Source organism: Muntiacus reevesi, chromosome 3 (assembly GCF_963930625.1).
Source record: "Muntiacus reevesi chromosome 3, mMunRee1.1, whole genome shotgun sequence".
Taxonomy (NCBI): Eukaryota; Metazoa; Chordata; class Mammalia; order Artiodactyla; family Cervidae; genus Muntiacus; species Muntiacus reevesi.
Genome location: NC_089251.1, coordinates 154,594,170 through 154,609,428, shown reverse-complemented (window position 1 = coordinate 154,609,428; position 15,259 = coordinate 154,594,170). Strand labels below are relative to the sequence as shown.

Sequence of the window (15,259 nt, the reverse complement as noted above, 5' to 3'; positions counted from 1 at the left end):
AGAAGTCACTGGGTTCTGTTGGTGCTGTCTTGTGAAGAGCGGAGCCACGTGCCTCCAGAAAGTCTGGGCTTCTCTTCCCGTTTCTCCCCTAACTGCCACTTTATTGAGCCATCATTTTTGTCTTTCTACTCAACTTTTCAGACCTAAAGAATCCTCTCCAATGGTTTGCTCCTCTTGGCAGCTCTGACCTGTATTTCCCCAGGCAGAGCACAGATGGTTTTGTCATCTGTAAGCAGGGGCTGGTCTGAAGCAGACCAGCCTTTTTTCACACTTCTTTTCTAAGGCTGCTCAGGGCTGCTTTAAGACCCCAGGATTTTCTCTTGCAAGTGTAGCTAGATCATATAGCGCTTATGTGATGGCCACTGTGCTGCTACGGCAGGAGACAGAGGGCTTGCCTCTGGGTGGGGAGGATAAGCCATTCCTTTGTTCTGTGTCTAGAGAGTAGATCCAGTGCTTTGTGACAAGCTTGTCCAGCAGAATATAAAGAGTCTGATCTGCATATCTTGAAGGTTAAGAATTGTGAGGAAGAAAATATGCCCATGACGGGACTTTTACTTTAAACACTTCTCCTCCTCACCTGGAGGCCTGAACAAACATCTTTGGAGTAATGCCTTGACCTCATTCTGCCCGGCTTGACAAGCCAGCTCTTCATCTCCCAACCCTGTACACGCAGCAGGTTGGTCTTTTGAGACTTCAGGGTGAGAGATCTTCCCAGAGCACCACCTTCCTGGTCCCTGCTTACTTGCTGCCACCACATACACCTGTAGTCTTCCTAAAATGCTTTAGATGTGCTTCTTTTTGAAGGACTATTTGAATGAACCATCTTTTACACTCCTCTAGTCAAGGCTATGGTTTTTCCAATAGTCATGTATGGATGTGAGAATTGGACGGTGAAGAAAGCTGAGCGCCGAAGAATTGATGCCTTTGAACTGTGGTGTTGGAGAAGACTCTTGAGAGTTCCTTGGACTGCAAGGAAATCCAACCAGTCCATCCTAAAGGAGATCAGTCCTGGGTGTTCATTGGAAGGACTGATGCTGAAGCTGAAACTCCAATACTTTGGCCACCTCATGCAAAGAGTTGACTCATTGGAAAAGACCCTAATGCTGGGAAGGATTGGGGGCAGGAGGAGAAGGGGATGACAGAGGATGAGATGGCTGGATGGCATCACCAACTCAATGGACATGGGTTTGGGTGGACTCTGGGAGTTGGTGATGGACAGGGAGGCCTGGCATGCTGTGGTTCATGGGGTCGAAAAGAGTTGGACACGACTGAGCGACTGAATTAAACTGAACTTCCCATAACTGCTCCATTCCTCCCAATCCAGTTGTTGGCTGTCTCCCTCCCTCTTACCTTCCCCCTGCCTTTTAATCCTCTCTCAGCTCTTTCTTGCCCCTTTGCTTCTTCCCCATCCCCCATATTGTGTTTTCTCACTCTGAGGTCTTACTTGAAATGCCATTGGTCCAGAGATTATAGATCTAAACAGATGAAGTAACTTCTAGCTAAGAATTTTTTTTTGTTACAGTAATTAGGAGGTAAGTGTGTTCCCTAGTGGCCATAGCATTTTCTCTCCATCTTTGTTCTTATAAAGAAATCCCTTGACACACCACATAGTAAAGCCTGTTAGAAGAACAAATGGTCTTTACTGGTCTAGTTCATCCAATAATAGTCAGTGCTTTTTTATAGTAGCTAACTTCAGCTCACTTGACGTGTGGCACTAATTTGTGCATTCCTTTAAGTGATGTAACATTCTTATGCTATTTTTAACTATTCAGTCTTGTGCTCAAGTTTAAAAGTCGGTTGCAAGTACCTTTCAGTATAATCAGGATATATATTTTTTAATAAATAAAAGTAATAATAAGTACTATCTTTAATTATTTAATGTGTTATTTAAGTGTATTTAAAGTGTTATTTAATGCTACACTTTTATACTACCTGCTGGTTCTGAACCAAGATGATTGCCTCAGTTAAGACTAGTGAGCAACCTTTTACTCATAGCATACAAGGAGGGAAGAAGAGCCCAGTGTGGGAAACAGCTCAGCACAGAGGTTAACACCCTCCTGAGCTGAATTTAACTGCAATGTGAATTCTTGTAGCAATGACAGCTTTGACATGAGTACCTTGAAGCTAAGTGATGGTGAAATGGCCAAACCCTTCTCTAGACTAGAAATCAGAGAGATGCTTGTGGTTGTTGCTGCTTAATTGCCAAGTCATATCCAACTCTTTGTGACCCCACAGACGTAGCCTACCAGGCTCCCACAAAGTGAAAACAGAAACAAAACATCCTCACGGTGAGTGGAGGGTAAAGCTGGTCTAGCATCTCTAGATCTACATAGATTCAAGTTGACACAGGGACAATTAAGGAGAAATTCTGTAGATGAGGTCACATGCTTTGAACAGACTTGGAGACTGAGAATAGCTTACCAATAGTATGTGTGCTGGGCCTGGAAGGGTCCCTTGTAAGTAGTGTGGGAGATGGTAGGAAATTAGTGTTGTGAGGGGAAAGAAAGATAAGCATACAAACAGATGGCTTAGAGATCCTCATCTAAACTTTTTGAAGGCCTCACTGATTTGCAACTGAACGAGATTGAAACTTACACAAGAGCCACACCATTTATCTGTATGTAGTTTGGTAAATTGTGCTTAAATGACTGTGAAACTCTATAGCTTATTATTAGTGAGCATTCAATTTATTAAAAATTATTTTATTGTCTTATAAAAACCTCAACATATATTCACCAATATTATTTGAAAGGATGTATGTCAAAACCTTGGTGTTTATCTTTTGTCAGTGAGATTAATTTACGTGTTTGGCTTATCTACATTTTCTAATTTTGCCAGTTAACCAAGTGCTATTTATGTAATCTATTTATTACTAATTTGATGTACTGTGGTGACCGTTTGGGTCATTACTCTTTGCTTTGTTTTCATAGCCTGGCTTATAAAAAGGTCTTTGTTTTCAAGGTCTAAGTCCAGGGAGTATGGCAGAGAAGTGTTTTAACAGAGGATGGAGGTTTCATGAGGTGAAGGAAAAAGGTGGTTGGGATCTGGAGAAGGGGAGGAAGCCTGGGGGAGACACCCATGGGGAGGGAGGGCACAGAGCCGTCTCCAAATGTGCCCTACAGAATGGGTTGACTGCTTAAGGATGGGTGCTGGGAAGCCACCGCCTCTAAGATCACTGTGGGTAAAGCCCCTTGTGGAAGGAGTGCCTCTGTTGAATCAGGAAGACTGGCAGGTTTACAATGGTAGTGGGACCCCTGGGAATAGAGAACTAGACTGCCCCTGTCCTCTCTCCCCCTCTCCTATAATACCTGATATTGGACTCTCAGTAACTCTGAATTAGGTTCATATGCTGGATTGAGTTTGGTTACATTCCCAAAGTAAATGGACCAGTAAAGTTGATTTCTGTCTAGATTGAGGCTGGAAGAAGGCCTGACTCTGACCCGGTGGGTTGCACCTCATCCCCGCCTTCCTGATGTTGCCTTCAAGGGGCCTTTCTCATTTACATATTCACACATAGGTTATTAAAAAAAACCAATACCATTACCTTATATAATCCTTCACACTTCATATAAAATGGATGCTCATTTAAAGATATCAGTTAATTCAATGAAAAGGTTCTTGTGATTGATATCCAGATGATTAATTATGTAAGTGAAACATCTCTAACTGAGGAAGAGTAACAGCTGGTGCAGTGTTACATGGTTTCAGAAAATGGAAGTAGCCTCTGAAGGTAAACATTAGTGGGGAGTCTAATGTGACTCTGAGATAATCTCTGTCATATTTCAGTAGTCTGTACTGACTTTTCCTCAAGGATTCATGAAATTGAAGAATTTGGTCTTGCAAAGTCACTGAAATATTGACTGACTCATCCTGAGCCTAGAAACACATGAGAGGCTTAACACTATGTGCTTTATCAGGACAGACCTCTTTTAAAGTGAAAGAATGATCACTCCTCTTGTTCAGACGTGATGCCAGTAGACCCATTTGATTGAAAAAAAAAAAAAAGAGGACCGGTATTTTTTAACTCTACGTTGTTTTATTTTCCCAGAAACAGCTCTCTTCTCCCAAAAGAGACAAGAAACCCTCCTCTGAGTGAATGTGATTGCTTGATTCCTTCTAATTCTAACCATATGACTCCCATTATGCCTTATTTAACTGATGACATATGGTTTTCCCTTCTTAATTACTTTTACAACAAATATTTATTACATCCCTAAAAAATAATGTCCGTACATTGCAAGTTCACACTGTGTATGTCCTTGTTCTACGCACAACATGGAATTCCTTATCTCTTACAACAGTCATACTGAGTGTGGGAAGCATTTTTCTCTTGATTTTTAAATACAAGGCATGAAGTAATTAGGTGACTTGCCCAAGGTTAAGTAGTTCATCAAATGGAATTTAGACTGGGGACCATTTGTGTCTAGCTTCAGAGGCCAAGTTTTAAATACTACCCTCTCCTTGAAGGGACCCTGTCCCCCTCAAACTCAGTCACCCTATACCTCATTCTATTTTTAATTTTTTAAATAGAGTTTAAAGCTTTCTAGCTTCTGGGTGTTGTAGACTGTTGTTTGATTAATCCTCACCTCCACTTCTGCTAGAATATGAACCTGAGTGTAGAGATCTCTCCTCTTCATTGCTACAGAACAGCACCTAGAATGGTATCTGGAATGGCATAGGCATGTTTGTCCAATAAATGGAAATAATTGGCAGGGCTTTGATTTTTTGCCTTCTTGTTCCCAGGCTAAGAGAAAGACAGACTTATGTGGACAATTAAGGAATAACATGAAAAGTACCCTAAGAGAGTTAGGAAGACAGCTAGTGAAATCACAGAGACCTCACTGATAAGCTGTTACTCGCAATGAGTATTATGGAGCAAAGGAGGGCGTGGAGAGCAAGAGTAGATAAAATCTCAGAAGCAAGAAGTCGGGATTTGAGTGGGAAATGGTGAAGTAGTCTTATGTGTCTCACAGCCTGTGAAGAGGCACATTACTCAGTCTGGGGGTTCGTCCTGCAGGGTCCCTAAGGACACTGAACCAGCGGTTATCATAGCCTTTGTTACATTCTTTATACTATACTATTTACCTCCCAGTCTCACCAATGAGGCTGCAAGAACTTTAATGCAAGGACTATGATGATTTGATCTGTTTTGGACAGGGACTTTGCCTTAATTATTTTTGTCTTCTCATAGCTTATTATGGTGCTGGCACTTGGTGGCCCTCAGTGCATGTATTGGGTCAGTCATTTTCATTTAGTCATGTGTGACTCTTGTAATTCCATGAACTATAGCCCGCCAGGCTCCTCTGTCCATGAGATTTCCCAGGCAAGAACACTGGAGTGGGTTGCCATTCCCTTCTCCAGGGAATCTTCCTGACCCAGGGATCAAATCCAGGGCTCCTCATTGCAGGCAGACTCTTCATCGATTGAGCCACCAAGGAAGCCCAGTACATATATGAGCTGTGCTTAGTCACTCAGTCAAGTCCAACTCTTTGTGACCCCACAGACGGCAGCCTGCCAGGCTCCTCTGTCCATGGGGATTCTCCAGGCAAGAATACTGGAGCGGGTTCCCATGCTCTCCTCCAGGGGATCTTCCCTTCCCAGGGATCAAACCCAGGTCTCCTACACTGCAGGCAGATTCTTTACCATCTGAGTCACCAGGTGAGCCCAGTATATGTATGATGGATAATAAATGGACAGTGAATGAATTAGTGATGAATGAAGGAATGAGTGAATGACATGGCTTAATAGCAGTTTATTTAAAAAGAGTTTTGAATTTAAGTTGAGCAGCAAAAATAGCTAATGTGGTCTTAGGTATAATAGCAAAAGTATAGTGCCTGATTTCTGAGTATCTAGAATCTTGGAATTTCAGAGATTAGAAATGATGGGGAAACTGAGACTAGCCATGTGAGATGCCTTGCTCATGGTTCCACCCCAAGTTTGTGGTCAAAGTAGGATTTGCATTTAGAGATCACGACTCTCAGTTAAATTTGCTTTCTGCAAGTTCTAGAAATATTATATATATATATATATGCATATATATATGTATATTCTGTGCTGGTCAGACCACAACAGTAGCAGACTGTGCAATTCTGAGCTATACACTTAAAGATCTATAGCTGCAAAGTAGCATCTGTCCACAAAAGGATGATGCAGATGCTAGGGGAAAGTGGAAACCATATCACGTGAAGATGAGATGAAGACAGTAAGGATATTTCACCTAGAGAAGAAAATACTTGCAAAGGGTCAGAATGTACTTGCAGAAGTGAGTGGGAAAACATAGATATCTGTCCTAATATTTTAAAATATATAAGTCATTCTTCCTTTGCTCCAGAGAGGAAAAACAGAAGCCATGTGTAAAAACCATAGAGAAATAAATTTCAACTCAATATGAAAAAAATGGTCTCAAAATTAGAATTGACCAAGAATAAAATTCCAAGTGATAATACATATGCAAGAAGAGGGTAGATGATTATGTCAGGATGAGATTGTGAGTTCCTTTAGAGTAGAGGTCATATTTTAGTTGTATTTCCCTAAGACTTTGAATTATGCCTGGTTTGGTTTTAGTTGCTCAGTCATGCCCGACTCTTGTGACCCTATGGACTGCAGAACGTCAGGCTCCTTTGTCCATGGGATTTCTGAGACAAGAAAACTGAGACAAGAATGGATTACCATTTGCTTCTCCAGGGAATCTTCCGGACCCAGGGATGAAACCCGCATCTTCTGTATATGTCTCCTTCATTGCATGTGGATTCTTTACTGCTGAGTCACCAGGGAAGTTCCTGGATAATGCCTGGCACATAGAATATGCCCTCTTAAGATTTGTTATGCATCTTTTAAAAAGAATTCTTTCATGGGTTGGGTGAGCATGGAAGTGAATAGGAATATACTGTATTATGAACGCAAGGGCTTTTGGAACACTTAGGTTTATGATTCTTTGATAAGCAAAGTAATGTATCAATATTTAATGAAGCAAGTCATTTCATGCTATTACAAGTAAAAGTCAGTGGAATTGTTGTTTCCTTCAAACTTTGCTAAGCCCTGTGATGTTGCATTTTTGTTCTTCCCTTAGGAGAAGGAAAGGTTTGCTACAACCCTTGTCTTACACAAAGGCGATCACAGCTAGTTACATCTCTGTACCTGGTGATGAAACTAAAATTCCATGTGGAAGTTTAAATAGAGTTTGTTTGTACAAATAGCCTATGACCAATTTATGGAAACATGTGAATGATGGTTATGTCTATAGATTCACACTTTTCAAAGTGATGACTAACCTAGAAAAGCAGATTTTTCACAGAGTCCTATATCCTATTTAGGCTGTCACCTTTAAAAAAAATGTTTTAACAAATATCTTAAATATCACTTCAGGAAACTTATTTTTCACTGAATATTTTATTTTCAGAATGTGTTGGTTTGACATTTGTCCTTTTTTTGTGTGTGTGGCCACAGAAGTGTCATTCCTTTCAGTATATGCAGGGGGCATTTGAAGGAGACAAAGAAAGCTTTCTTTAGATTACTGTGTTAGCCACAGAAAGCTGTGAAAATCTAAATAATAATAAGGCAATTATTTGATTTGTTATTTTCATCTTATTCCTTGAGAATTTTTACAGTTTATTTTTTCCAAAATGGTCATGCCTATTTATATGCTCAAAAATCTATATCGATTTCCCACTAAAACCTTTCATATGCTATGGGATTAATTTTCATTCTTATCATATATATATATATATAACACATTTATCTGTTTTTATGAAATATTATCATCTTAGTTCCATTTCAAATAATGCTGCTGCATTAGCCATAAAGTTATTCATGAGGTATTTGGTTATGATTCTAACTTATTTTTAAAGAACCATATACTATAAATATAGCAAGGTGCTTCTGAGAATTCATGATTTGGTGTTACCCATTTAATGATGTTATTAAAAATTTTCCCTAGTTGTTAATTCCATGCACCTAAATGGAATAGATTTTGTGCTCTGTGCATTCCTAATATGTAGCTTGTTCAGGACCTTTCAGATATATGCACTTAACTGGAAGAGTCTAAAGTATTTCCCAAATAAAAACCAATATCTTTTTTCCCTCTCCTTTATGAGTTATAAAACACTTTTCCTCCCCTTCTTCTTTAATTTATTTGCCAGAGACTTTTCTGCTCTGGGGATGAAAATGGAAGACTAGGGAAGAAAGTTGATGAGACAGAGATGATTCAAATATCTGAAATATTTTATCCTCACTCAATATAAAGTAAATTATTTTTCTCTTTTCCAATAACCATCATTTTCCTTGATCTTGGAATCACTCAAAACCTAGCCACTGAGTCCTGTATAAACTAATGCTTTGTCTCAAGATGTGGAGAAAGATAAAATACTGATGCCTGTACAGAGGTACTAGCTTGATTATATTTACAGTTATGAGATACTGCAAATTTAAGAATGCCAATTTTTTCTCATCACTGAGTATTTATTATATATAACAAATACATGGGAAAGAAAAAACTATATTGTGTGATATAAATAGTTTATTTACATTACAGAAAAAACATCAAGACAATGTATACTATTTCAAATATATCCATACATAATCAAATATAGCTGTAGTACATGTTTTCATTGGTGTAGATTACCACAAATGCAAGGCAACATGTGTAGATCTCTTGTCTTATTCTTTTGTCTATAATACTGTATTGTGTAGTCCAAGCTTTCGGTAGTCCAGCCACTGTGCAACATGCTCCCTTTAGATTAACCTCGTGGACGCTCTTGTTGTGTTGTCTGAACTGTAGTGCCCTGTATTTTGCTTCTGTCTGTGAATTCTGTTGCTTCTGGGGCATTTCCTAGAAGGTTGGAAAGTTTACAAATCTTAGTCCAGTGCTATTACCTGAAGTCCAGTCCCACAAAAACAGAGTGAAGTTGTAGATTAAGCAAATTATTAAAATATTTCAGATGTACGAATTTATTATTAGCAGAAGCTGGAATTACTTTGGAAGAGGTTTTTGGCTTTGTTTTTGCTTCTCCTTGCAGTTGTCTTTAAGCGTCTATGAAGGAGAACTGAAGAACAGAGATGGGAGTTCAAGAGGAATACATGTACCTAGTCTGCGACTGCTTACTCATCAAGGCAAGAAGAATGACTCAGCACAATGCAATCAAGCAAGTGTGAGCCCATCTAATCTCACGTTAAAGTCTTCAACAACTTTATATTTTAAACGTCCCAAGGGTGAATGTTATATTGATATTTCAATGCTAAAAGTTTAAATTTTATCAAGCCAGATAATGAGCCAACTGTTAATATAGGATCTGTAAAGAAAAGGGATATTGTTTTGGTTCAACCTAATATCATTTTTGTATATGAATACTATAAGCTAGAGACATAAATTGGTACCGATTATTTAGCTTCTATACAAAGCTAATACTCAAATTATTTAAAGAGCTCTGATAGTTTCTTTTATGATAGTTTCTTTGATGATACAAATAAAAATAATAATATAGAGTTCATATAAAATCCTATTATAACAGCCTATAGAGTATCAGAAAATACATATTCATATATATGTTCATAGATGAATAAATGTATACAGTGTATATATGTATATATATATGATTTGGAGAGGGAAGTAGATCTGTCAAAATGAACATGGAGCTGGAAGCCACATTCCTCAAAAGTAAAGAGAAGATAGATTTTGTTTTACATGGAAAGTGAAAACAGATGTGTGCCTTAAAAAGTGGCCAGCCTAATGTGGGGCTCAATTTAGGTTATCTTGAATAGCATAATACAAACATCATGACCAGTGGAAGGGGCAGTATGAGTGATGATGAAATGCACCAACTCTGATATTAGGCGACCTAGACTTCATTTCTGCCCTGGTTGCTAACCTGTGTACACTCAGCAGCTTGCTGACTTCTCATACCCCAGAGTGCCTATGTTGAAAATGGGGATAATTGTTCCCTCTTCATAAAGTTTTCACATGTATATTTATTTGTGTGTGTGTGTGTGTGTGTGTGTGTGTGTGTACACATATATGATACACACACACAGACACACACACATAGAGACACACAATTTCTGGGGAGATAAGGACCCTATGTATCCCAGTTGGTTTTATTATGTATGGAGATGAAACTGTGATTAATAAGACTTTTAAACATCTGCTCAAGCATTGAAAGTTCTGCATTTTTGTTAGTACATGAGGTAGCAAATCAAATTGTTATGAGATTAGATCTATTACATATGAATTTCATTTGTCATATGCTGATATTGCTTGGATATTAGAAGGCTCAACACCCTTGGAGTAATATGGCACAACTTCCTGTGTTTTAGATGCTTTTCTATCTTTTCTTTTACACTTAGTGTTTTTGGTTTAAGTTATTTTTACACTCCCCAGAATCTATTTTAATGTAATCCATTGACTCACTTGGCATCTAAACACGAGAGTCGAGTTGATGAACTCAACTTGGCTTTGAGTAGCACAGAGCTCCCGTCGATGATCTTCCCTTAAGCCTTTAGACCAGGGAAGGATTTATGAACCACATTTTGTCTTTTTTCAAGAGCAAATGCCACACTTGTCCTCAAAGAAGATAGCACAATACAGATACTGAGATATATTAGGACTTTTATTTTCTACAGATATGATACTTTTATTTTCTTGTCTTCTGAAAATAATTTTTTGGGAAACATTTTGATTTACTGTAGAGTTGCACAAACGATTGAAAGTCTAAATGCCTTGTGAATTTGGCAGAAACCTTGAAAAACTTCCTTGGAACTCTTCTCTTGAGCAGAGTGAAATCAGATCAGAACAGAATATCTTTAATAACATTTCTGGTTAGACTAGGATATAAATAATATGCATTTGGTCTGGAATTTATTTCTTGGTTACCATGAATTTACACGCTAATGAAGTTAAGCACTTACCTGGGCTCTGTCCTCTACTTCAAGCCCACTGTCAGAGATTAGTAATTATTCTTTTTTTCTGTTGAAACTGGATGAGATCTCTGTATTTCTCTCAACCCAACTCTCCAGGAAATAATTACTGTTTGACTGTTCTGGGGTTTGATATGAAAGCTTCTTGTGAAATTTGCTGTGTGTTTCCACGTATCAAAGGTTTTCATGTACTACAACGTGATCATTCTCACTATAACTATTTTCTTTGAATTTTGTGATTAAAGTTATTTTGCTAAGTTAAGATAAACATGTATTTGTTGTTTATATCAAATAAGTTAAAAATGGTTATACCTGAGAGTTATACTTAGAAATATAAGTGCTATAAGTGAGAGCTATAATTTAATATTTTTCTAGGTCTTCTATAAAATCTATTCTGATCTTCTTTGGCATGCTGAGATCTTCCCAACCCATGGATTGAACCTGGGTCTTCTGCATTGCAGGTGGATTCTTTACCTTCTGAGCCACTAGGAAGCCTGAGTAAGGAAATGCTGGTCATTTAAACAGTCTGTTAGTAGTTTGAATGAAGATTGACTTTATAGTTAGAAGTGAAGAGCATATTTAAACAAAGACTGGCATCACACATTAGAAGAGGAAAGAAAAGGCCTTTGCTGAGAAAATAAATAATCCTCATCAAAAATGCAAAAATAAGGAAAGAATTTGTACTACTCCAGCAGGAAAGTCATTGTCTTTCCATTTGGCTATTTAAATGTTATGATGAAGAAATAGGGCTCTAGAGAAGGGATGGTTGCGGAGTCCATGAAGGGACCTGTAATTAGAGTGATCTGACTCAGAGGAGGAGGAGTGATGTATCCCTTTACGTGAGTGACCACTGAGGATAGTTACTGACCTCGTGATGCAAAGAACCACCACGCAGATGACGGCGATCTGAATCGTTCCAATCACAGCTGCGATTAAGACGTACTGAAATCTGACAGGGCCAGGAACGACATACAGTACACTGTAATCCTTTTTCTCACAGTGTTGTCCAGTATAGCCAGCATCACACCTGGAATAAATGATAGCGTCCAGTTACCTAAAGCTGCTGTACTCATTTTTATAGTTGGCCTATGGCCATTTCTCTTCATTCTGAAATTAGGGCCTTTTGTTTCCTTTTCCTGCCTTTAAAAAATAGTACTTTGTAGATTTGTTTCTCAAATACTTATTTTCAATAAGATATCTTTGTGTTTTTTATTTCAAAGAAATGTGGTTTCTTTTTATACTTATAATAATAGAGTTTGAAGATAGGAGGGTGGGTGGATGATAGTGATAGTATAGGGAGATGATAGAAGCCCAGGAATAACCGTTCTTTCTATTTTTTTCAGGTGAGCTTTACATTTTATTTAACTTGCTCTTTAATTAACCTAAGTCAACATAGTTACTTGGGAAAAGGCTTGTTCCTGATGACATGAGTATAAAAAAAATAGTGCTATTTATTTATTTTTTGGATAAAGCATTCTCTATTGAACAGTTAGAATGTGTTAAAACATATGTTAGGGCCAGAGGTACAGCAAGACTGATTTCTTTAATTTACTGGTCATAAAGTTGTCTGCTTATGTTAGAGAGTTAAATTTCAGTAGTAAAAAGGTAATTACAATGTAGGCAGTAAGGTTTAGCAAAACAAGCCCATGTGTAGTCATCTGAGAATGACAGAGAATGAACTCTGTCACTCAACCCTCATCAGAAAGCTCAGGTAGATGTGTTAGAATCAGCAGTTGACCATGAAACGAGGAAACAGCTCACATGAGAATAACACTAGTGGGGATCAGCTTGTCATTGACTTTGTGCAACTATTTTAGTACCTCACTTTGAATGTCTCATAACTATATCCTAGGATCTGTGGTTTCTGCATCAGAAGGATTTAAAAATGACAGCTCTGCTGGGAATGACAGAACAGCGGGAGCAGCTCCTCAGTTTGCCCGACTCTGCTGGAAGGCAGGTGCTCGTGTGCTCAGTGAAGGAAAATATGAAAGGAAGACAGATCTTGAGAAAAAGAGAGAGAGAGGAAGGAAGGAAGAAAGAAGGATAAGATGAAGAAAAAGAAGGAGGGGAAAGAGATGAAAAGGGGAGGGGGAGAAGAGAGGGGAGAGAAAAAGAGAGCAGCACTCCTTTCCCTGTATAGCAATATGCAACTTATTTCACCATTTGCCACTTGTATATGCCATTATTTTGGAAAAGATGACCTACCCAAAGCAACCATGTTATTTGACTTAGAGTGAGGCCTCATCCAGTCATTTGAGAAATATTTGTCAAGTCTCTAATCTGTGCCAAACACTGCTCTGCATCCATGGGAAAGAGTGGTGAACGAACCAGAGGAGGCCGTGACTTTAAGGAACTTGTAATGCCCAAGGTACAATTTAAAATTCTACCAGCAGAGTGTATATAATGATGTGTTACATAGTACTTGGGTATGGAAGGTACACAGATATTGTTTTCTTGTGTGTGTGTGTGTAGGAGAGGCAGAAAAAAGAGTGACTGCTGATCACCCACTCAGGCAGATGCCATCCAGAATTCAGTTTCTATATTTTTAATTTATGCATTTAAAAGTTAAAGGGTGAAATCCTTACCTGCAAGATGGCTCCTGCATATTGATAGAATGTTCACACTTCCCGTGCATGCAGAAGCCATTGTAGTGTTCTGGGCAAGGGATGTGGTGTTCTCTGGCACTTTCTTCTAATTTGTTAGCATTCTCTGTGAATACAGATAAAAGCAACATCCCCTGTAAATACTTTCTTAGCCTGGTAAGATCAACCAGGATATTAAGAAGCAAAGCTACAGTAGGCAAAAATATTTAAAAGGGCAAGAATTAAAAGGCCGTATTTCAGAAGAAAGACGGAGAAAGAACTGAAAGACAGATGTCTTTCAATTGTGTTTCGAGATGAAACTGCAAAATTACCCAGTGCTTTTCATGCTTTTATGTAATTTCCTACATCTTTAAGAGCCAGTAATGTTTCCGTGAGTTGTCAGACAGCTTTAACTTTCCTTGTGTAGACACAGTACATTGATCATAAAATAATTCAGGAAGAAATATCCTATTTTGTGAATTTCAAAACCCCGCATAATGTCCCTAAAAGTAAATTGCTGCAGTGCCTTTGACACTCTCCATGTGGGAGCTTAAAAGTTAAAATATGGCTGTGTTCAATTGTTAAACAGAAGTTTTCCAAACCAAATGCAAATTTCAACAAATGTATTCTTTCAGGCTTTTTTCATCTACAGTGAACACGAATTTTCCTAGCACCCGCACATTTTCTTATTGCCTAAATAATGCTATTGAAAGAGCAAATGTTATTTCAAATGTTATATAGATCCTAACACAGTATTTCTAAATGCGGTGAGTATATTCTAATTCATAATATTTGGCCTATGTTTACAATGTCATGTGAAACTTAAACTTATGATAAAGAAAAAACTTCTGTTCTAAAATGAACCCTTTCCTCTGTCATTAAGCCTTGTTTTCTCATGTTTCTATAAAGATAGTAAATATTTTTCCTGACCTTTGTTAGTTTAAATACATTTGCTTCCTGTTTGTAATACCACCTCTAAGCAGTCTTTTGATTCCTTACATGTTCGTTTTATAATGTAAAGTTTTGCCTTTTTTGAGTTTCTTCTATAATCTGAGAACTGATGTACTTTAAGAGTCTTGCCTAAAGTATGAGAAATGTAAGTCTCTTGACTTTTCACTTCCCTGGTGGTCCAGTGGTTAAGACTCCAAGCTTCCAATGCAAGGGGCACAGGTTTGATCCCTGTTCAGGGAGCTAAGATCCCACATGCCATGTTGCATGGCCCGCAAAGTATAAAAATAATAATGCTTTTCAGGACCACAGTAATTGGTCAGCAGTATGGGTTTTTCCAGCGATGGAAGATTGAGAATAAATTACTATTTTTATGAAACAGATTATCTCCTACAATTTCTATACAGGGGTATAGCTTTTCTTTTATTATAGTGCATTCTTATAATTTTTTACTGTCCATCATGTGTGCATGCCAGGTCACTTCAGTCGAGTCTGACTCTTTGTGACTCCATGAACCTGCCAGGCTCCTCTGTCCATGGGATTCTCTAGGCAAGAACACTGGAGTGGGGTGCTGTGCCCTCCTCCAGGGAATCTTCCCAACCCAGGGATCAAACCTGGGGCTCCTGCGGCTCCTGCACTGCAGGCAGTTCTTTACTGCTGAGCCACCGGGGAAGCCCCTTACTGTCCATCACAGATGATTACTATATTCATCATGAGAAAAAAATGTTCCTTCAGTATTAGTGAAGTAGACAAATGTATTATTTATGTTTAAGCAGAGATATAAAATACCTTTAAATTTTAATACCTAGGTTGTCATCTGA

At 38.3% G+C, this 15,259-nt stretch overlaps 1 protein-coding gene across 1 annotated transcript in view; it reads right to left on the bottom strand.

Moving 5' to 3' along the window:
- Positions 1–8,618: 8,618 nt before the first annotated feature.
- Positions 8,619–15,259, bottom strand: part of TMEFF2 (transmembrane protein with EGF like and two follistatin like domains 2) — a 273,362-nt gene continuing 266,721 nt past the window's right edge. The window contains exons 8-10 of the mRNA XM_065927708.1: positions 13,494–13,617; positions 11,777–11,935; positions 8,619–8,827 (exon numbers count right to left, since the gene is read on the bottom strand). Of these exons, the coding sequence (XP_065783780.1) occupies positions 8,731–8,827; positions 11,777–11,935; positions 13,494–13,617 (380 nt within the window). The 3' untranslated portion in view covers positions 8,619–8,730. The remainder of the gene's footprint in view (positions 8,828–11,776; positions 11,936–13,493; positions 13,618–15,259) is intronic.